Raw genomic sequence first — 23,761 nt, 5'->3', positions numbered from 1 at the left:
TGGAACACCCTTCTCTCCAGCTTGTCCTGGTGGTCCTTGAGGACCTGGTCTGCCAGGAGGTCCCACAGGTCCAGCGGTTCCAGCAGAACCTCTCTCACCAGGAGAACCCTAGAAAGTACACATGTTGGTACACTTAACAGTGAGCGAGTACTTCTACCTTTGATTGGGTCTTCTGACATCAACATCAGCCTGACTCTGACAGAAACGACCTTAACCCTCAGGCTTCACTTTAACTTTCATACAAAAGAGTCATTAGAGGGCAAAAACGTCCGCTTGTAAGGGTTTTTTTAGCTTTCTCGCCTGGGCAACGTATGGAGAAATGACAGAATTTGGTGGTGAACAGTAAAAATCATAAATTTGACTACTTTTGTCCAAAATGAAACCATAACATCACAGAAAGCATGATTACTTGCTGCAGATGATGCAGGATCAAAAACTGTGGTTTGCATTGAAGTCAATGGGACGTTTTTGCCTCTAATGGCTCGAGTGTATAGTGAATTTTAAATCTGTTGCTATGTAAAAACTATAAATGTAAAAAATTCTAAATTTTAGATATTTCATAACATAATCAAGACTGATTGGAACTAAACACCCCCAGGCAAAAAAAAATGTCTTTTTTAGAAAATAACTCAGTTTTAGTGTTTTTTTCTTCTTCATAAATTACATCAATGACTGAGTATTTAAACTAGCATTTCAAGGGTTAAAAGCCTCAAAATGACTGAATTTTTTTTTTATGTTTTAGCAGGGCTGAAGTTGTTCAACAGGTGTGTGAAAAAAAGTAATTTTTTTTTATAGCCACTATTACAAGCGGATGTTTTTGTCCTCTAAAGTCTCAAGTGTTTCTTTCATAGTGTTCCCTTGGTCTATTTTAAAAATTCCAAATTTGTCCAGAGAGCGGTTTTGCGACAACATTTTTTTACCGTATGCACAAACGGTGGTGAAATGGTGTCAAAACGAAAAACAAAAAACTGCCCAAATGGACAAAAAAGTCCCTAACGAAGCCTGAGGGATAAGTTTCATGAGATTGTTCAAAACATACAGCAGGTCCAGGAGGTCCAGCAGGTCCTTCGCTTCCCTTCAGTCCTCCACCACCCTGGAAGGAAACATCAAAAGATCTCATCACGGTTTCACCTGAGCTCCACTAAACCCTCTAGAGAAACATAAAGCATCAAACTCGGATGGTCTGAACTCGTTTCACTCACAGGGGTTCCAGGAAGTCCTCTCTCTCCAGGGAATCCTCTCAGACCAGGAGGCCCATCTTTACCAGGGCCTCCTGGAGGTCCGGGGTCTCCCTTGGTGCCCTCTTTTCCTGACGGACCAGAAAGTCCCTGCTCTCCTGGAGGACCTGGAGGCAGTGGCGGTTCTACATCGAATTACTCCCCGGGCGAGGCCCCCTTTGAGCGCCCCCCCCCCCCCCCCCCACCACCACCACCACCACCACCCCACCTGCATGAACACACGCATGTTTTCTACAAACAGGCATGTTTTATTAGAACAACTATTGAACATTAATTTTTCTAAGTTGCACATATTTACATTAATTACTATGAAGTTGTCAGAATGTAAATCACTATACATTATATACTGTATCAAAATATATAGAATCAACTATACAAAAACAAACAATAACTAAATATTAAGAATATATGAACATAATAGATAATAAATATTCTAAATAGCAAAAATATTTCACACATAACAAACTAAAGATAATCACTACAGCATTGCACTTAGAATAGAAAACACAAACTAAAATTAAAACCTAACCTTGATGCAACATCATCAATAATGTCATCACATGAAATCTGCTCCCCTACTGAGTGATTGATACTAATCAGAGCCAGGTTAGTGAGCCGCCCCTGAAACATAGGTGACCTCAGGCATGACTTGATCAAGTTTTGAAAAGCTCCTCTCAGCTTGAGCCACAGTGACTGGCAGAGCAGTCCAAAAGTTGGGGTAGATCTCCAATAGATCTCATGATCCATAATATTTTAGAATTGCCTCTGAAATTGTAATTTAAACTGACATAAAAAACTGTAGATTACCAAAAATGCCAACTTTTACAGAACAAATCATGTAAAAAATAATCAGTGCAGCCATCTGCAATAAATAAACAGGATAGTTAGTGGTGACTGGGGTGTTTTCTTCAGCTTGTAGAATTGTTTTATTTATTATTATGTGAACATGATCAACATGTGTTTGTTGTTGTTCAGGCAGGCCACGGGCTGCAGTGAGCATTTAACAAATCCTAGTTTGAATCAGTAAAAAACGATTCAAGGACTTTTTTCAAACCATTTGAATATTTGTTTCAATATTTCAGCCCTATTAGCTCTGTTAGCAATTAGTTGACCGCATTTAACCGTTAAAATCCCAGTTAACTGGTTCAAATAATTGAAAACATGCATCATGAGAGCTACATACCTTTATCTTTCTCCTCTTTTTTCTTTTTTTCCCCCTGAATGGGGCACCTGGTGGTTTTAGCTTTTTTATGTTCATCTTTTCTGTTTGGCTCTTGACTCAATAAGTTTCCTTTAGTCAGGACTAAACAGTTTGACCTTGATGGGGGGGTGACCACAAAATCATTTTGTTTTTCCTTTTTTTATTCGGCCATTTCACACAATTCAGAGAAACCTGAAAGAATGATAGGCCTGTGTTTATGATATTATGAATGAAATATGGAAGAACGTTAAGATGTGATTGACTTTAGCCATCTTAATACAGTTGATTCAGCCCCTACCCGCTCATTTATTTGGGAAAGACGCAGAGGTGAATTCCCCCGCCGCACCCCTCCCCTTCCTGTTCTTCATAGACACACGGAGCACGTGAACGTTCAGCGCCTGCAGCTGCAGGGGGCGCCAACTTGCTGTTTCCAATCCAGACACTGTCATATGACAGATAATAGAAAACCTCGGTGCGGCGCAGATTTCCTGTTTTTTTTTTTTTTTTACTCCGCGCTTGTGCGCCCCTTTTGTGTCATGAAAAAATGCCGCCCCGGGCAACTGCCCTGTCTGCCCGTGCCTAAAACCGCTACTGCCTGGAGGTCCAAGGTGCCCACGCTCACCCATGGGGCCCGTTTCACCTGATGGACCCTAGGAGGATGGAGGGAAAAGACTAAATATGACTGCGTTGTTGCAAAAGCTGTGAAATGATGGAACCGGATGGATTAACCCACCTGAGGCCCTACAACTCCAGGAGGCCCAGGTGGACCCACTTTACCTTGGAACCCCTGTAGAAGAAGACTTGGTGAACCTAAAGATGCAGCAGAACACCTTTAACTAAGTTTATCTACAAACTTACGACTTCTCCTCTCTGTCCAGGATGTCCAGGCAGTCCGTCCTTTCCTGGTGGTCCCTGTGAAGTATTAGTTTTCCTTAATTCCCCAAAAACTTCAGCTCCCATTTCAAAACAATAACCTAAGTCTTCAGCAGCAAAAAGCAGAAACCAGACTTACTGGAGGTCCCTTTGGTCCGGGGAAGCCGTTGGCTCCTTGAGGTCCGGGTAATCCCTGATCAGACCACGACATCGTATAAAATTAGAACATAAATTATAACCTAATTAAAACGTTTCATGATTTCCTGTAGCAGCAAATAAGAACTCACCCTCTCTCCAGGAGGACCAGGAGGGCCGTCACTTCCAGACGTTCCCTATGAGGAAATATAATATTTTAGGTCTGTTTGACACACAAAAATACTTTTAGATTATTGTATAAATAAGAAATTATTCATATGAAGATTTGATAAAAGGGAAAAGCGTACATTTGTAGAACGTTGCTAAGCCTGGGTGTTTCGATGTTTAGACAAACCTTTGCTCCTAGTTTTCCTGTTGATCCCCTCGGTCCTCTCTGCCCTCGAGGACCCTGGTGATCACAGACAAGAATTAAAATAGATTTCCTGATCCAGAAAAATAAATTATAAATGCAACCAAATTAACACATTAAACCATGACGTGCTACTACTAGTTTACCCGTTTAATTATAGATTCACTAGGAGAAATACAATAAAGTTTATCTCTCACCAAATAGACTATTTACTAAGAAATCACAATGTAACGTGTGTGTGTGTGTGTGTGTGCGTGCTCTGTCTTCTCGATCCCCAGTGAGTCGTGGTGGATGGCTGCTTACACTGAGCCAGGATTCTCTGGAGGTTTCTTCCTGTTAAAAGGGAGTTTTCCTCTCCACTGTCGTTGCATGCTTGCTTAGTATGAGGATTGCTGTAAAGACTCTGACACTAGTCAGTGACTCGATGCAACCTGCTGGGTTCCTTATATAGGAAACTTTTTTCTGATTGGCTTAATGAACTGACCTGGATTGGAATGTTTACTGTGTGAAGGTCCTTGAGACGACTCTGGTCGTGATTTGGCGCTTTATAAATAAACTTGAATTGAATCATTGTAAGCACAGTGCAACACCACCTAAACTGTTACTGACCAAAGGTCGTCTCTGCTGACCCCCAGTGGTTATAATTGTAACTGCACTGGTGCTAAATGATGTCGACACAAATCAGCTTCTGTTTAGTTCCTCTGGTCTGACTAGGAGCTCTGAGTAAATGAGAACTTTACCGTTGGTCCTCTTTGTCCTCTTGGTCCTTGTTTTCCAGAAACACCCTGATTTAAAAAGAAAACAAGTTATAAACTAATAAAGCACAACTACGTCTGGGTAAAATCATCACTAGTTTTAATGTTTCAGGAAGGTAACTCCTGCTTTGATAACAAGTATAACAGCTCACCCGCGTTCCCTTCTCTCCATTAGAACCAGGAAATCCAGGGAATCCAAGAGATCCCTAAAAACAAACATCTTTATATCAGTAATTATAGAAACATTAACTAACTTCTGATGTACAAGTGTTTATTTACCTTGGGTCCTTGTCTTCCAGGGTATCCAGGAAGTCCAGGTACACCAAGTTTACCCTGGAAAAATGTCAACGATGTCATAAAATGCACAAAAAGTTTATTAGCGGGTTTCAGGTAAATGTTTAGGTAGAAAAGGAGACAAGCAGCTAGTTTTATTCTCAGATGCTGTAGTTGTGTTATTGTGTCCTGCAGTAAATTTAGAGGAAACATGTTTAGTTTAATAAAGCTAAAATAAAACATTTAGAACAGGGGTGGGCGACATATTCTTATCTTATTTTCCACATCTGTTGATACTGATATACATCACCATATAAAACTAATCAATATTTATCAACCTTTAATGTTCCTGTTTAACCTGTTAAACCCTAACGCCCCCCAACTGGGGGCCTCTACAGTTTCATGTCCCAGACATCTACAACTGTCCACATTCTCCAAACAACTACAACCACAATCAAACAGCCCAGATGGGAAACAAGGCCATTTTAAATTGTAATAAATTAAGAAACAATGATGTTTGAACTTTATTTTAGAAGAGCATCTGGCCTTCACTGGTGTCTGCTGAAAAAAAAAACCTTGAACAAATGTAGATGAGGATCCCTGGAATAAATAAAACAATTGACTAAATTTTCTAAATGGAATTTGAACTCACAACCTCCATCCTGTCAGCACGTTCACACAGGGCAGCTCTTCTAAAATAAAGTTCAAGTATTATTTTATCTTAATGTGTCACAAACCAAAAAGAGCTTTGTTTACAATCTAAACTGTTTTGATTGTAGCTGTGCTCGGGTAATGCAAACAACCACTGACACTTGGGACATGAAACTCCAAAGGCCCCTGATTGGGAGGCGCCAGGGCCCAAAGAAAAAAGGCCTAGGGCCTAAAGTTATTTTTGATTTAAAGCTGCAGCGCGCACGTGTGGTCGTTAGAGGAACTGCAGTCAGCACAACGCACGCCCGTGACGTTAAACCAGAAGTCCTGTATTATGTGACATCCTCTTTTAAAACTAATTAAAATGCCACAAAGTAAAAAATGTCACCCTTTTTTCCATTAACCACAAAAGGAAGTAAAACAATGAGCTCATCTTTATATTCTTCTCTGATTTAAACGGTCGTACCTTCTCTCCAGCAAGCCCAATTGGTCCGAGTTCTCCAGGAGGTCCAACACGACCCTTTGGTCCCTCTGGGCCATCTTCTCCTCTGGGCCCTGAAACTCCAATCTCACCCTACCAGTGAGGAACATCAGATAACAACAGTCACAATAAAGCAAACATGAAACAGGACTGAAACATCATCTAATCTTATCCACCACAAACTTATTAGCTATCATTTATTTTACCCTCTCTCCCTTGATGCCAAAATCTCCCTTAATTCCTGGGAAGCCATCTTCTCCCTACAAACAAAAACAGTTATCTGTCAATCGAGGATATTTAGGACATTTCACATGACTGATTTTAAGCGGTAACGGAGGAGTTACCTTCTCTCCTTTGTGACCCTTTAGACCGCGGATTCCTTGCACTCCCTGCAATCAAAACAAAATGTTTGGTGGTTTAATCTTTTTAAATATGACATGAAAAAAACTAAAATATATCATTAACTCATTCGCTGACAGCGTTTCTCGCCATTTTTTAAGAGTCACAGAACGTTGCGCGCTAGGATGATGTCGACGCCAAAACAAAGCGGAGACCCACCTCTTACATCAGGAAGAGTCCGCGCGTTTCGACCGTTATCCGTTCTTTCATAATCCGTTGTTGAATTGTGATCGGCAGAAGCTTTTCCAGTTCGCTCCTCACTTTTTGTTTTTTTACAGCAGCGGCCCAAAACGATCTCCTAACACCTGGATGTTCTGCTTCCTGATCACGTGACGTACGCGGATGAAGATCGGCTTTAGAGCCGAGATGTTTGTTCTCACGGTGCGGGGGCTCGTCCGACGCCCACACAGTAAAAACATGCAAATGGCAGTGAACGGTTGGATTTAAAATGTTGACTTTTGTCATCATTGGCAGTATATGAGTTAATACACTGCTCAAAAAATAAAGGTAACACAAAAATAAGACTAGATCTGAATGTTCTTTAGCTGAACGTGCCGACAACAAACACAAAAATTATCAATGGAAATCAAACGTAACCCACGGAGGTCTGGATTTGGAGTCGTACTCAAAATAAAAGTGGAAAAACAACAGGCTGGTCCAGCTTTGATGTCACGTCCTTAAAACAAAAGAAAATGAGGCTCAGTAGTGGGTGTGGCCTCCACGTTTGTACGATCTCTACAACTCTTGGGCATGCTCCTGATGAGGTGGAGGATGGTCTCTTGAGGGATCTCCTCACAGGGTTCTACAACCTCACAACATAATCGGTCATTCACTCATTCACACGCTGGTGATGATGAGCTATATTGTAGCCACAGCTGCCCTGGGGCGCATTGACGGCAGAGACTGCCACACACTGGCACCACCAGTCTCTCCAACCACCACCATCAAGCAAGGCGGGTTAGGAGTTTTGCCCAGGGACACAACAGCAGCATTCTCTGGTGGGAGCCAGGATTGAACCTTGTAACTTACCAAAAGGTCAAATATTTCATCAAAAATTACCAGAAATTTACTTGTAGACACAAACTGCATCCCACATCCAGGAATGCATCACATCTGTCTGGCAACGCCTTTAAACGTGTCAAATTCTGATTTGTTAACATTTGATATAGACAAGGATCACTTCCTGATCTAGTTAGTTCTTCAGAGTTCACTCGGTTTAGGCCGACCAGTGAGCAGATGTAACCCAGAAGCTAGAACCTTAATGAGGTATTAACTAATTGGCTTACTAATATGATCCATCCTCAATTTAGATAAAATATAAAATATAAATTAAGGAAATTAACAATACTAATTAATAGATATCTAATTAACTAATAGATAATTTCATAATGAATTATTGGAAGAGTGAATAACTAAAATAACGAGTTTAATATTAAACATCGGTTAAAACAAGAATCTTGAACATCACTAACAGAAACAGAAGAGGAAAGCTGTATACTATTGGTCCAGGTGGGAATCTGAAATTTCATTGGCTGAGAGAAATAAGTCCCGCCTCCGCGAAATAAAACCGTGCAACGCAGCTGAGCGAGAGGAGAGACAAACGGCTGTGCAGCACGCAGATACAGAAAGCAAAGACTGAGCGGTTAGAGAGAGAGAGAGAGAAAAAAAAAAAACAACGGTCGAGGCCGTGAAGAACCCTGATTTGGGTGCCGCATAGATAGAGGGAGAGGCGGACTTGACTCCTTCTAATAAGAGCTAGGAACTTGGAACCAACGCGATTTGTGTGGAGACGACAGAGTGAACCAATCCTCTGTAGGAGGGAACCGTTGGAGCGCGTTGGCTGGGTTTTTTTTTCCTTGGGTTTGATCCCGACTCCTATGATCACTCACTTGGAACGAGAACTGGATTTCTTCCTGACGAGGGAGATGGCGAGCCTTAACCACTGAACGAACCAGGACATCTCAAGTAACTGAAGAGCAGACTGCTCTCTTCTGTGAACAATCTCAACGGTGCGGTAGGAAAAAATCGCACCACCGGACTCTGACTTTCACCCCAAGCGTGGGGATTTGACTTGACGCCGGCTGACTTGTGACTCATATGATCAAATCTCATACCGAGCATTTTACTATTGTCGATTGTTTTCATCTGTTTTTGTGTGTTATCTTTATGTGTTATATTTCCCATTATTATTAAAATTTAGTATATAAACCGTTTCATGCTATACCCGTGACTCCAGTCATTCTTAAACAACCTCCAATTCTCCCCGAACCTAATTATTGGCCCATTTGTTTATTTTTTCTTTTAATTATCTTATTGTATCCTGTAATCCGGTTACACAAGCATTTGGGACCACCCTCTTATCTGACCTCAGGTCAAAACATTGCTCTGCAAAGCTTGCAAGTGACATCAGACACAACAGCCTCAGATGCAAAATAGACACTCCAGCTTCCTGCCGTCATCTGAAGGTATCTCAGACTAGATGGGTCATGCTTGGAGGTAGGGCTGCTCGATTATGACAAAAATAATAATCACGATTATTGTGACTGAAATAGAGATCTCGATTATTTAAGATGATTTTTCAATTTATGTTGATTTTATTTGTTTTTATTCTGTCATAAAATTGCTCAGGGCACAATCGGACAAAAATAAATAACAAGATGATCACTAAAATAACTCCTGATTCCCAGTATAAAAAGACCAATATACTTATAGCTCATAGTTTATGACCCAAGGGCTATAGACCTTGGTTTAACTCATTTAAGTCTAACCAGTACAGACCCAAATACCAATATCTTGCAAATACTGACAGCAAGAATTATACAGTGGCATTTATAATAAATACATGCAAATAAATTGATGTTCATAAAATGTTGTATAACATTTATTTAGTCATGTCAAGGTGCTGTAGGAGCGTGCACTAGCACCGTGTCCTCAGAGAGGTTAGTAATTATTTATCAAGAGTGAGGAACTTATTTCTACCTTATTTATAAACTATGTATTTACAGGTCCATCAGTTAATGTAATAATTGTCCCAACCACAGCTGCACCCCCCCAACCCGGTTTCACAGCAATCATGGGCAAGCTGTACGTGTGTTTAGCACGCAGCACGCGCACATTTAGCTGTTTTTAGCAGCTCAGGAGCCCGCAGTTACGGTGTGTGTCACTCACTCTGTTTAATCCAACAGGGAACCGGCTCTGAGAGCTGTTTCTTTAGCGACTGACACATCACTACATCATTCCCTTTCCTAATGTCCTGAAGAACGGTCCGGAGCGCAGGCGGAGTGTTTAGCTAACCTGCAAGAAATGTCAACGACAGTTATCCAGAAAGTAGCTAAGGGTTACCAGAGATGTTTCTGAGGTGTTCGCTAGGTATTTTTACGATTTAAAAAGTCAAGAAGGGGGTCTGAAAAGCTGTTAGAAATAGCGTTTAAGTCGCTAAGTTGGCAACACTGTGGGAGGAGCGCTTCATTTGCAACTCAGGGCAGCGCAAGTGGGAGGAGCAAATAATCGGCTTGTTTTGTTTTTATAATCGTTCAAAACTCAGATCGTAATTGGGATAAAAATTTGATTAATTGAGCAGCCCTACTCGGAGGTCTCCATCCTGACCTCTTGACCCCCTGGATCTCACGTGGACCTTCATACAAGGGTGCGTAGACTCAGCACAAATGGCATCGGATGGTTTTATGAACAATCTAGCTTATTAAACCATACAGCCAAACTGATTTTAAAACTCAGACATCTGAAACATGTAGCTCACATTCCACCATCTCATTCATCATCTGTTATCCTGTACAACCATCATCCATACTTTGTCATGTTTAATCATTAGTTTAGAAAATACAATTAAACTCATTTTTATAAACTATATCCTTGACTCTGTCTGAATGAATATGAAGTGTGTGTTCCCTGAAGAGTCAAAGAACCTAAAGGAACGTTAGTTCAAATATTCAAAGATCAATCAGATTGATATTTCATATTTATATGAAACACCACATCTTATTGATCATTTAATAAATACGAAGTCAATCCACACCGCTACAACCTTCTGATAACTGGACAACCCCCTCAACCTCCTGAGCTACTGCTGCTACCTGGACTAAAACATCTGCCAGCTCCTGGACTGTCTGTGGTGCAACGTGGTGTTGGTGGATGGAGCGAGACATGATGTCCTAGAAGTGTTCAACTGGACTCGGGTCTGGGAAACGGGCGGAGCAGTCTATAGCATCAATGCCTTGCTCTTGCAGAAACTGCTGACACACTTTAGCCATGGGGTCCAACATTGTCTCACATTAGGAGGAACCCAGGGCCAACCGCATCAGCATGTGGTCTCACGGCAGTCTGACCACCTCTGGTGAGCACAACTCAGGTGTGTTCCCCCGTTTTCTTATTTGAATGCATTTTTAAAGTATTGGATATCGGCAGCCACTCATAATTAAGTGACATGAACAGAAAATGTGTTGGTATCTATGAACATTTTGATAAAATATTAAATAAATGTTCCGACCTTGATGCCACGAGGGCCAGGATAGCCGATGGCTCCTTGAGGACCGTTGGGACCCTGGAGATGATCAGGAAGATGAGTTAAAAGCATAAGACAACTAAAACCACAAAGATCTACTCTAATTATTCTAAATACACACAGAAAAAAGTTTAGGATGAAACAGATTAGGTGGTTTAAATCGACACCTACCTGGTTTCCTTTAGTGCCTGATGGACCCTCCTTTCCTGGGTGACCCTGAGAACAGAAAATGGGGCTCAAGTCTCTGGACAAATAAAAATACATAAAATCATATTTAATATTTTAAAAGGGAAACTTACAGGAGGGCCGTCCGCTCCAGGCATTCCTGGTAAACCCGGTTTTCCAGTGGGACCCTAGAAAGAAACACAAAGTGGTCATGAGCTTAATCCGAGTACCGTATTTTCTGGACTATAAGCCGCTACTTTTTTCCCACGCTTTGAACCCTGCGGCTTATAATGAGGTGCGGCTTTACTGCAGATTTTCCTTCACCTGCCACTAGGGGGCGCTTTAGCAGAAAGTGAAACAGGTGGAAGTCAAAAGTGGAAATCGAAGAAAGTGCTCATTTTAATTTAGCACATGCAAGCAGCCGGCACGATCCATACCCCCTCATCATGGTAACTACACGTATGAGTTCATATGATGCCGCATTTAAGCTGAAGGCCATTGATCTGGCAGTAAAGGAGGGAAACAGTGCTGCCGTACGTAAGCTTGGCATGAATGAATCCATGGTTCGGCGCTGGAGACGGCAGCGGGAAGAACTCATTCAAGCCAGCTTCACCCGGGGATGATGACAGCAACACGGACAGCGACACTGACATCGCCACAGAAAAGGTATGTGACGAAGCTCTTCTGAGGCTGTCCAACTCCGACACTGAAGAAGAGGACTTTAATGGCTTTAGTGCGCAAGAGGAAGATGAGAGCGAATTACTTCTTCTGGTAGGCAAGTGTGTTTTATTTACTAACCAGGCATGTTTTGTGTGCAGTTTTTATTTTCTAATCATCCAGGCCTTATTAATGCTGAGTCAGCGCTGTTCTTTTCTTCTAAACATGCAAATTACGGTAATAACGTGTCAGTGCTGTTTTTATTTTATAACCATCCAGAAATATGAATGCTATCAGTGCTGTTCTCTTTTCTAAACTTGCAGGCACGTTCACCCGTGTTTAAAATTCGTTTTGTTGAATTAAAACAACGATGAAAAACCTCCGTGTAGCGACTTTCTGTCTAATTATCTCATGTTATGGCCGTACATGCGCTGTGCGCCAGAGACCTGCATGTGGCTGCTGTGCCGCAGCTTGTATTTGAGTGCGGTGTGTGTAGAAAACCTTTTTTTTTGTTGGTGGGCTCTATAGTCCGGAAATTACACTAACTATATAATCCAAGACTAATCCTAATTTCTAGCATTCCCAGACCCAGTGGATATAGAGTCTCACATTCCTTAGTGGATATCAGTATTTCTATTCTTTTTGTGAAACCAGTTTAACATCTATACTGCTGCTGGTTTGTCCAAAATACAAGCTGAAAAATAAGGTTCATGGATATTTTAGATTTTTGTTATTGGGGCCTCTGGTTTATGAAGACAATAGTTAAACATGAGGAAGATCTGGAACTAGCAGCAGGGTCGTTGAGGATTTCACCATTTTAATGTAATTCTAGTATCTAGGACACAAATTCTGGGTTACTTACTTTCTCTCCTGGAGGTCCAATAGCTCCCTGAGGTCCTGGCATTCCCTGCAAAAACAACAAATATAAAACCAATTATGTATTCTTTACTCTAAACGTCGTATGCAAATGCAGAAAAGACACACTGCTCTCCCCAAAGGGGATGCAGCCTGTAAATTACTATAGAGCACACTAGAGCTGGGGATTCTTCAGCAACACAGGAACAATAAAACTGCAGAAACGTCGGTCTGTCACATAAAGGCAATGATACCAGTGATGCAGCTTCTTACTCCTAAAAAACATCAAATGGCAGGTAGGTTGTCTCACCTGAGTTCCTGGAGTTCCCTGCTGGCCTGGAGGTCCGGGCTCACCTTGAGGACCCTGAGAGATAAAATAAAAAGTGACTGGAATGTACAAAAGGAGTAGTAAAATGTATGAAATTACTGGTTGTACAGTTCAGATCCTACTTGTAAATAATCTGATAATTTCATGATGACATGTTAAAGTTGCTTTCCGGAGTTTTCCCGTTTCAGAAATGATGTATAACTTGTCAGAAATCCGTAAAAGTGATTGTCTCATCCTGTGATAAAATGTAAGCGATACATCTTGTTTTTTGTTTTTTTTTGCTAACCACGCCCCCTGCCCTGCAGAGCGCCGTGCAATAGGAAACTGAGCGCCAACCAGAACTAACCAATAGCGTTAGACTACCGCGTACGTGCTTCAAATTTAAGGAATACCTCGGCTGATGCAGAGTTGAGGAACTTTTCACGGACAAGAAAGTCTCTAAAATATAAATATGTGAGACCACAAAGGAGAATAATACTCGTAAAACAACGTGTTTTTGCTGTTTGTCGCTACAGAAGCACATTTATAAACAGAAATGTGAAGTCGCCATCTTAAAAAAACAGGAACAGCGTTCTTGAGTGATATGCTTGTCAGCCACTAGATGGTGCCATCGGATAAGAGAAATACTCCGGAAAGAAGCTTTAACCATTACTGACCAAATTTCCTTTGGGACCATGAGGGCCATCATTTCCTCGTACACCCTGGAAGGAGAGAGAGAGAGCATACAGTAAAAAACATTTGCTGCCCATGTGAACAACTTCCTCACTGGTTTATATCAGAGCACTTTTTTGCAGGTAGAAAGTGAAAATGCCCTTTTTATTCTTTAATCGCAGCAAATCAGACACTGGTGATGAGAAAGTCCATCATTTTGAACATCAATATCTATAAAGTTCTGCTGTATTATTCTGATTCATGAAAACAAGATAAAAACAAAACAAAAAAGTCACACTACACTAAACAGCTCTGTTAGATATAAATATATGGCGTAGATGTCAAAAATGGCTGCCAGAATCCTCCCTTCAGCAGAAACTGAAGAACATCACATCCTAATTTCTGGATCAGTAGCTTTCCCGGCCGTCATATCAGGATACAGACTGTTGCTTCAGGCATGGCTGTGGGTGTTGTGTGGTTTACTTACAGGAGGTCCAGAGATTCCTGGAGGACCTTTAGGCCCGAGCAGACCACGGGGTCCCTAAAGACAAAGACAGAAACACATCTAGGGTAAGATAAAACTCAGTAACAGGGAAAACTCAAGGTCTAAAACAATACTCTCAAATTCAACTACCGTATTTTCCGCAGTATAAGTCGCACCAGCCATAAAATGTATAATGAAGAAAAAAACATATATAAGTCGCACTATAAGTCGCATTTTGGGGGGAAACTTTATTACTTTTCTTACAAAATCTGAGACCAAGCGTTTCACATTGCAAGACAAGTACCGGTAATAATAACAGAATAAACAATCAGGGCGCAGCAGCGCGCCACGGTCTCCAGCAGAAGATGGCGGTGTTTCAAACCCTCCCAGTGGGTGGGGAGAGCGCCCGCAGTACCCCGCACGCCACAGGCTGCAGCAGGTGATGGCGGTGTTTGAAACCCTCCCAGCGGGGCAGAGGAGCTGAAACCTGGACCGGAGCCGGCCCGCAGCAGCGCGCAACGGTCTCCAGCAGGTGATGGCGGGGCAGGGGAGCTCATTCCTGGTCTGGAGCCGGCCCGCAGCAGCACGGTATACATAATTTGGTACATAAGTCACTTTGGTATATAAGTCGCAGGACCAGCCAGACTATGAAAAAAAGTGCAACTTATAGTCTGGAAAATACGGTATGTGAATAAATTATGTGTAAATATGCACAGCCAATAAAAATCAAAATGAGCTGTTAAATCTCTTTGGTTGCCATGGAAACACTCACGGGTTCACCTGGGAGACCCCTGGGTCCGACGTCTCCATCGTCTCCCTACAAACAGAAACAAGAGTGAATAAATGCTGACAAAACTGATATAAAGTAACACAAAGTAAGATTACTGAAGTATTTTAGATGTTTTTCTGTTTCAGTGCATACCCTCTCTCCATCTTCTCCTTGAGATCCTGGTGGTCCCATTGGTCCCGGGTCACCCTGACAAGATCCAAAGCAGAAGAAATCAGAACACAGAAAACTTCATCTACTTCCAAAAAACCCAAACAGTTATTCAAGCGTCGATGATATCACATGGATACATTACACATTACCAAGAACTTACCCTGTGTCCTTTGTCACCAGGCAAACCAGGAAGACCATCAAAGCCACGATCGCCCTGAGACGAACACACAAACCATAAGGCACAACGACTACACCAAACAGAATAGATAAAAAACACAAATAATTATTATTTAGGGAATAACCTGTGTTTTTATTTGACAAATATGATAACAGAGTGAATACTTTACTTTAGATCCGGGCTCTCCGGGCATTCCCCGAGGCCCATCAGCACCAGCGCGACCCTGAGAGCACAAGCAGACAATATTAAAATGTTTTAAAACAAACTTTAAATGTAAAGTTTGTTTTTACCAACTAAAACAACCCAAATAAGATTCTGTTTGGTCGTGTTTGCAAAAAAAGATTACAGGACCAAAACGACCTTATAAAAAAAAACACAGAGCTATCCTGGACCTCTGAAAAAACACAAGTGTTTGTTACAAATTATAATCTCTGTGTTAGCATGTGTAGAATCTGTGATAACAACTAGGGCTGCAACAAACGATTATTTGGATAATCGATTAATCGGATGGGGTCTCGACACGATTAATCGGATTACATAGGGACATTTTTAAAAACTGCTAGGGAAACGTTATTTTTCTCTTTCCTTCACTTTATTAAACACAACATTATTAGAAAACAGTTCAATAGCAGAAAAACAACATGCCATCACCTAAATTGTCTTATAAGGTGTATAGACAGAGACCCTAAGCTACACCTATCTGTGACCTAAAATGCTTGGTCCAAGTTAAACAGCTTAAAGAGCAAGTCAACCCCTACCAGAGTCTAACTCCACTCCCACTTCATGTTTGAAAAATGCAACACATGCTGTTGCCTGGCAGACCGAGAGGGCGGAGCCGCTAACAAATACACACACACTAAGGCTCACGACAGCATTGTGACATCATAATGTACCAGTTTACATCATAGCATACTTCTTAGCCAATAGCGGTGGCTGATTTAAATTAAAATACAGTGCAGAGTTTTTACCTGACAACGGCACAACACTGCCAGTTTTAGGCAGAATATTTAAATTTTAACTAAGATGCACTGAAGTGCCAAATTATTGACGATACGTGTCTGCAGCACGATTAGACACTCGTTTATTTAGTTTATCAGCAAAAAAAAAAGTTTATTTGGGGGTGACTTGCTCTTTAAGGGCAATTCTCATCTGTTTTGTTTGATCTCATCTGTAGACATTTATTATAATTGGGGATGTCAAACAACTAATTTTTAAATGTAATTAAACATAGGCTGTGAATTAATCAAAATTAATCACTATTTCCAAAAATGACTGAAAAAAACCCCAAATAAAACAAAAGTAAATGAATGCCATCCTCCTTGTGATGATGCCCTGGGCAACTGCCATAAAGTCACATCAAGAAATGCTGCTGATCATTCCAATGATCCCAAATAGACTCACATTAGGCCACATGAAAGCAACTGAACCCAAAAATATATTAACCAGTATATAACTGCACTCTCACACAACACGCCTGCAGCAACAGTTAGGACTCCTCCCTCCCTTTTAAAAGCGTTTTCGCTTCTGAGGACATTGTGAAGCCACATGTTAGTAGTCTGGCCCCGGTGTGATCAACCAGTTTCTGCGGGAATGTGACGGCGGAACCGGTTCGCAGCGGCGCGAGTCCAGTCCGTCCCCCCCCCCCCGCCTATCTAATAGCGTCGCGCTTACAATTTTATAGACTTTTTTTAACGAGCTTAGAGCATGTCTAGCCTGTGTAATAATCCGGGGCTTGGGTGAATCACTTTTGAAAAGTTTTTAACTTACCCGGACACCGAGCTCTCGCCTTCCTCGCTGATGATTCTGACATGCTTGCGTTTAAGACGCTGCATCATCACCGTTGTATCCCCGTGCCATGCTAAGTCTGACCTACAAACGTTGCATGTCTTCGCCTGATTTAACTGAAAATGCTCCCAAACTTTAGAAATTTTTACTTTTTGGGGGTCTCGCTGCTTCTGCCATGTTCCTCTTACAAACACCTGCCGGCTCTGCACCGGTCTGCGCGCAACGGCGGGCAGGAGGGGAGGGGGCTTTTGGAAGAGTTGCGCAACACAACGAATCGATGACGCAATTCGTTGCCAACGCTTTTAGTAATCGATTTTCATCGAATTTATCGATTCGTTGTTGCAGCCCTAATAACAACAAATACAACAAATAAAAACTAAACAGAAACAAAGTGGCTGTTTCTACTCACTCTTCTTCCTGATTTACCCGGAGGACCCAGCAACCCCTGTGATCCTCTGGGGCCCTAAAAACAAACAAACAAACAAATGTCTGTGATTGGTGGCCGGTATAAATGATCAACACCAGTTTGGAGAAGCGACTGGTTTACCTGAGGACCAGGATCTCCACTTTCTCCCTTCAGCCCAGAGCTTCCTGGACTTCCCTACAACAAATGAAACAATTAATTTGTTGACATCCATATTTAAATGAAAACAATTACATTTGCAACACAAAACAAAATCATAAAAAAATATATGTGTCTGAAATCTTTGGGCGGGCGCAGTTCAATGAAACATAACAATAAAGAGTTCATGAATAATCTGTTGAGTAAAACATTGTTAACAATAAAAAAAAACCTCTTGGTATAAACAACAAAACAAAGGGAAACATACCACAGGTCCAGGGCGCCCGGTGAATCCCATTGGTCCAGGAGGTCCTTTCAGTGCCATCTAAAGAAAGTTACATCTCTAAATCAATAGTGATGATGTGGCTGTTTATCAGGAATCTGTGGCAGAAATCTTCTTTCTAAATCAGAAATATTTTCTGTAGGTTTTACGTTAGCAGCCTGTATTAAACTTTCAGCCCAAGTTTCAATTGTCACAAATTTAATTTGTATTTTGGTGCATTTTTCTAATTAAAATGGCTTTTTCTATGCAAGGAAAAATAAAACCTGCCCAAAATGGTATAAATCTATTTCTAACTGGGTAACAGTAAAGCATCAGACATCCCCTAAGTGCACAGTGAACAGGTGACATAAAAGTTTCTGACTGACCCTAGCCTGAGACAAGATGGCGGCTGCCTGGGCCTCCTGTGCAGAGACAACGGGACCCTTATCGCCGCCGCCCTGCCAAAACGGAACTGCAAAGAAAGGAAGAAAAACAGAAGATATGAAGCAGATCCGTGTGTCGAATCGGAGAAAATATAACTGAACAACAAAAACTAACAAACAGAACCCAAAATGTCTTTGTAAGATGTAGCTGATTGACCAAATTGTTTGGTTGAGCGACCATAATGAAAATTCCATATATCAGTCCGAGTTAAACACAAAACGACTAAATCTAGTGAAAATGCAGAATCACACCCATGATCAAAAGGTACAAGTGACTCACAGGAAGCATGACTGAGGTTCCAGGAGGTCCAGGGACTCCATCAGCCCCAGGCAGACCAGCTTTACCAGGAGGACCCTGCAGGGTGAAGAGGATTGATGAAGCTGACAGAAGTGCAGAAAAAGCTCTAAAATAGCAGTAATTACACATTCCTCAGAACTACTGATGCACAAATCTGCCCTGAATAGAATAAAGAAGAAAATATTACTTACCCTCTCTCCAGGGTCTCCCACAGAACCAGGAGGTCCAGATGATCCAGGTGGTCCAGACGGTCCCTTGAAAAGGAAATGTAGGATTTTTATATTTTTCAGCAGAGTAGAAGTGCAACTTAAAAATACCAGTTGAAATGAGGAAAATCATAAGGTCTAATAATTTTCATAAAGACTAAATAAATATGACGGACTTACTGCAGGCCCTTCAGGCCCTGGGGGACCTTCTATTAACATGCCCTAAAATGGACAAAATAAATAAAACAACTGAGAATTAAAAAAAGAAAGAAAACAGAATGCACCTTGCAGAAATCTAATAATAGGAAATAATTTAAAATATAAACACAATAAAACAGAATACTTCTCAAATATGAGCTGAATAAATAACTGGCCAAAAACCTTGGAGTCTTTCTCCAATTTTAACTTCTAATTATTGGCTCCTTTAAAAACCCAGAATTCATATCTTATGATGGAGTAAAGTTTTCATCATTTAACAAAATCAGACCCTCTAAATAAAAAGCTCAAGAGAATTTGCGACTCACAGGCTCCAAAACAGCAGGTTCTCCCTTTTCTCCTTTCTGGCCTCTAAAGGCGGCCTAAGGGAAAACACAAGTACCCAGGAACATAGTTCTGTCATTATAAACATACTTACACAGGAAACTGCAAAGCAAAACAAAAGTCTAGTTCATTCAAATATACGACAGGCACCAAGAAAATAAACTAAAACGTTTCCTGTATTATAGTAAAAGAACAAATTTACAACCTGTGTTGTTGTGAAAGGCATGAAAGCCTTCCTTCAAACATCATTGACTATTATGTTTTCCACCGAGCGGGTCCATTACTTTTCAACACTTATTGCATGAAAAAGCTTAGCAATAACAATAAAAAGCCATACACTGAGAAAATGACATTATTGACAGTTTTACTTAAAAATGCCTTTTTTTCAGTGTATGTGAGAGCTACTGCTTACATTTATTAGTATTCCCAACAGCTTTTACTTTGGTAACAGCTAAAGCATTATTGTCATTGAAAAAGTCAGTTTCAACCACTAACACACCTTCAAGGTCTTGAATTGCATTCAAATATGTGTTCCTCTTTGACTGATTGAGCTTGCCGTAGAAACAACTGAAATTTAAAGTTGAACATTTTTAGCTTAAAAAACAAATTTTATTTAGTAAAATTTAACTAGAGCAATATCGTATGGACATCGGGGACAGTTCAACTGGATTGGCAGACCGGGGTGGTGGTCCCTCTATTTAACCCTCCCACTGTCCTAATGGGTATGACCCCGCGAGGAAAGTTGACCATTGAGCAGGGTTGATGGTTTATCCCTTGAGGTCCACGTGACGGGGGTGAGGAGTGAGCACCACCTCACCCCCGTCACGTGGACCTCAAGGGATAAACCATCAATCCTGCCCAATGGTCAACTTTCCTCGCGAGGTCACCCATAAAGACAGTGGGAGGGTTTAAAAGGGGGACCGCAGAATGTGTTCCAACTACAGAGGGAGGAGCAATATGGTTTCCATTCTAGCTTTGGAACACTGGACCGGCTCTTTACCCTTAGGGCATCCTGGAGGGTGTGTGGGAGTTTTCCCAACTAATCTACAAGTGTTTTGTGGATTTGAAGGTGTTCGACCGCGTACCTTGGGGGGGCCCTGTGGGGGGTACTTTCGGAGTATGGGGTACAAGACCCTCTGATACGAGCGGTTAGGTCCCTGCATGACCGGTGTCAGAGCTTGGTACGCATTTCCCACAGTGTCAGGCTCGTTTTCCGTGAGAGTTGGACTCCGCCAAGGCTGCCCTTTGTCACCGATTCTGAAGCTCTTGATTTACTAGTTGATCTACGTTCCTACCCTCATCTATGGTCACAAGCTTTGGGTAGTGACCTAAAGAATGAGACTGCAGATACGAGCGGCCAAAATGAGTTATTTCCACAGTGTCTGGGCTCTCCCATAGAGATGGGGCGAGAAGCTCGGTCATCCGGAAGGGGCTCAGCGGTGTAGACCCGCTGCTCCTCCACATCACGAGTAGCCAGTTGAGGTGGCTCGGGCATCTGGTTAGGATACCCTCTGGTGAGGTATTCTGGGTAAGTCCAACTGGGAGAAGATTCAAGGGAACACCCAGGACACGCTTGAGGGACTATGTCTCTCAGCTGGTCAGGGAAGTCCTTGGGATTCCCTCGGAGCAGCTGGCCGAAGTTGCTAGGGAGGGGAAAGTCGGGGCCTCCCTGCTTAGGCTACTGCCCCCGCGACCCAACCCCGGATAAGTGGACGATAGTGAACGATTAAACAAAGCTTGTTGACATTATCGCTACTATGGCAGGTTTTGGAAAGAGGGGGTGGGGGAACACAATTTAAAGGCAAGTGTGGTGTTGTTAACCACTACAAATAAGAATTTCTGTCTCATTAAAAAAAACTTAGTAAATTTAAAAAATATTTTCCTGTATTGAACTGTGACAGGTAAAAAACTCAATATCATCTTGGAGGACACTGAAAACAATTTGTTGGTTGAAACTGATTTTTCTTTTTGCCTCAGCAGCAAAATGACTTACGCCTCCCTCATCCGTCACAGCGGACAAGGCGGGCCCCATGTAGGCATCGACCTCTCCGGTCTCTGGTAAGGGCTCATTGTAGTCTCTGTAGGCATAGTCGTATTCCTTAAGGCCCACATCTCCAGTCACATACTCCTCAGTGAAGACTTCTTCACCAACATCGCCCGCTTTGGTGGCATCTACCTCCTCTCCCACCAAGGCTGGTTCGACCTGGGGCTACGATGGGTTCAGTAAAGCCGCAATAGGAAGGATACAGAGGTCCGAAAAGGAAGAATTAAACAAGGGAAGAAAAGGATGGAAGAAGCAGTAAGGAGATGAGCAGGATGGAAAGATGTTAGTAAAAGAAGATGAACAGCAACAACAAGAAGGTATGAAAGAAAGGAGCACATTCAAATAAATTAATCTTACCTTTTGCAAATATAATGTGACATTAGGACAAAAAAAGACATGTAGAGCTCAGAGATAGTGCCTAATGTTGATCCAGGCTGACTTTTTCAGATGTGTCCTGTCACTTTAAGTCTTATGTCAATTACTTAATATTCTCTAACAGCAGCAGGTTTTCACCAAAGCCTTTCATTATCGATCCATGAGTATTCATATTTATTTATGAGTTTGAAAATAAAAGTACATTCTAATCAACTTAACTTAGGTTCAAGATATCACAGAAGAGATAAGAACAAACTTTGTGAAAACGGGCTTCTTCTATCTGCTGTACCATGCAAAGCCAAAAACGGTATCTTGCGTCTGTACTTACCATACATGGTATACTACAAATAAAAATCCATTGGGAATATATATTACATTTTCTCAAAAATAAACAGGCAGAATGTAGCACATTCAAAGCCTTTTGAACACAAACATGTTAGATTTTTCTTTTTGTTGTTTTTACCCGAGTAAACATAGCTAAACATTGTAGCATTAAAACGTAATATCAAAATAAATCCAACAAACTAAAAAAATACAAACGTGCTTTATGTTGCAAATGAGCTGTCAGATACCCATCTTATTTCTAAACATAAATACAACGAAGTAACTCATTAACAACTGTGTTCTGTTAAGTACTTTCAAACAAGAATGCATTATATTCATCTGCTTTTGTTTCTGTGGTTAAATATGAACATCAAATACTCACATGTGGACCTGTTTTCCACAAGATTTTTGTTCTCATCTCAAGATGCCAACAATATCAACCAAGATTCTTGAGATGAGAACAAACAGCAAATCTTGTTAGAGAAAAAGAGAACCACATAAAAATATCTGATGATAAACGCAGATGAATGTGGTACATTCTTTTTTAAAACACGTTTTCTCTCACATCTTGTTACAAGGCATCGGTGCCTTTAATAGATTAGTGTGTGTTAGAAGAGTAAAGAGGAACAGAGGTATTACTACTTTGTTAATCTACTTAAGACTGGGCTCACAGTCATACAGGTACACCGTTTTCATTTGATTCAGTTGGTTCAGTTGTATTGGTTAACTTTAGAGATCCTGGATTTTACTAACCTAATCCTATCTTATTCTCTAAGATATGTAAAAGCTAGATTTGATGTGTGTCCGTTTCTTTTTACCTGTACAGGTATTTCTTCTTGTCCAACCACCTCACCGTCTGGCTGTGGGACCATCTCTTCATAGTAATAATCAGTCTCTGTAGGGGTGTGGCCAGCCTCAGAATATTCTGTGTCTACATCCTGATTGGTCAGGTAGACAGGAAGTGGTGAGCAGGGAGGAAGTAAGCAGATTTGATTGAGAGCAGGGTTAGTTTATAATCTGCTTGTAAATCATGAGTAAAAAAGAAGAAATTGGAAAGCAAAATAAAATTGTGATTGCCAGACAGACACATTTTTGTTTCACTGGCAACTCACAATTTTAAACCTGTAAAAATTAATTTTAGAAAAGAAATTTCAATTAGGCTTGGATTGAATTATCAATGACTTTAAAATTTGCCAGATGCAGAATTTTAACAGTTATTGACTTTTCTCATCTGAAATTTCTTTTCATGCTTTTGTTAAACCATTTTCACTGTTTTAAGCTCACAAGCCAAGTTTCCAAAAAGGGTAAATATCCATCCCTTAAGATGGAAACATTACAGCTTGATGCTTCAGCATGTTTAGTTTCATCCATTGAAGACCAAATAACACAGAAACCAACAGCCTCACAGAACATTAACCAGCAACACATTTAACTTGATCAACTCCTGAACATACACATTTTTCACCTTAAAAAAAGAGGTCAAACTATGTAGTGTCATAAAGTTAAGACTCAAAAGTTCTCTAGATTCTGTGAAGCTGTTTTTAAGAAAGACGTTTCTTAACCATAGAAATCCATGCTCATTTGTTTGACCATTACTTTAACTGTTTCCATAAAGAAGAAAAACAGAGTCCTCTAGCTGCTCAGGTTTTAAGATCCAGTTTTAGTATGAGATCAAGTAAAGAACAGTGAAGCCATGCTTCAATGTGCACCGCTGGATCATATCATACAAAGAAGTTGGGAAGGTTGTCAGAATGATAGGATATATGGAA

General features: G+C 41.1%; 1 protein-coding gene and 1 pseudogene across 1 annotated transcript in view; both read right to left on the bottom strand.

Annotated features, from left to right (window-relative positions):
- LOC139064852 (collagen alpha-1(XI) chain-like) overlaps positions 1-1,373 on the bottom strand; it is a gene marked incomplete at its 5' end in the record, with an annotated part of 1,749 nt that extends 376 nt beyond the window's left edge. The window contains 3 exons of the mRNA XM_070547838.1: positions 7-108; positions 1,040-1,093; positions 1,203-1,373. Coding sequence (XP_070403939.1) covers positions 7-108; positions 1,040-1,093; positions 1,203-1,373 — 327 coding nt within the window. The remainder of the gene's footprint in view (positions 1-6; positions 109-1,039; positions 1,094-1,202) is intronic.
- A 1,144-nt stretch (positions 1,374-2,517) lies between these two features.
- The window catches only part of LOC139064854 (collagen alpha-1(XI) chain-like), a 34,687-nt pseudogene continuing 13,443 nt past the window's right edge, over positions 2,518-23,761 (bottom strand).

Source organism: Nothobranchius furzeri, unplaced genomic scaffold (genome assembly GCF_043380555.1).
Source record: "Nothobranchius furzeri strain GRZ-AD unplaced genomic scaffold, NfurGRZ-RIMD1 Scf054, whole genome shotgun sequence".
NCBI lineage: Eukaryota > Metazoa > Chordata > Actinopteri > Cyprinodontiformes > Nothobranchiidae > Nothobranchius > Nothobranchius furzeri.
This window is presented reverse-complemented; position numbering and strand designations above follow the sequence as displayed.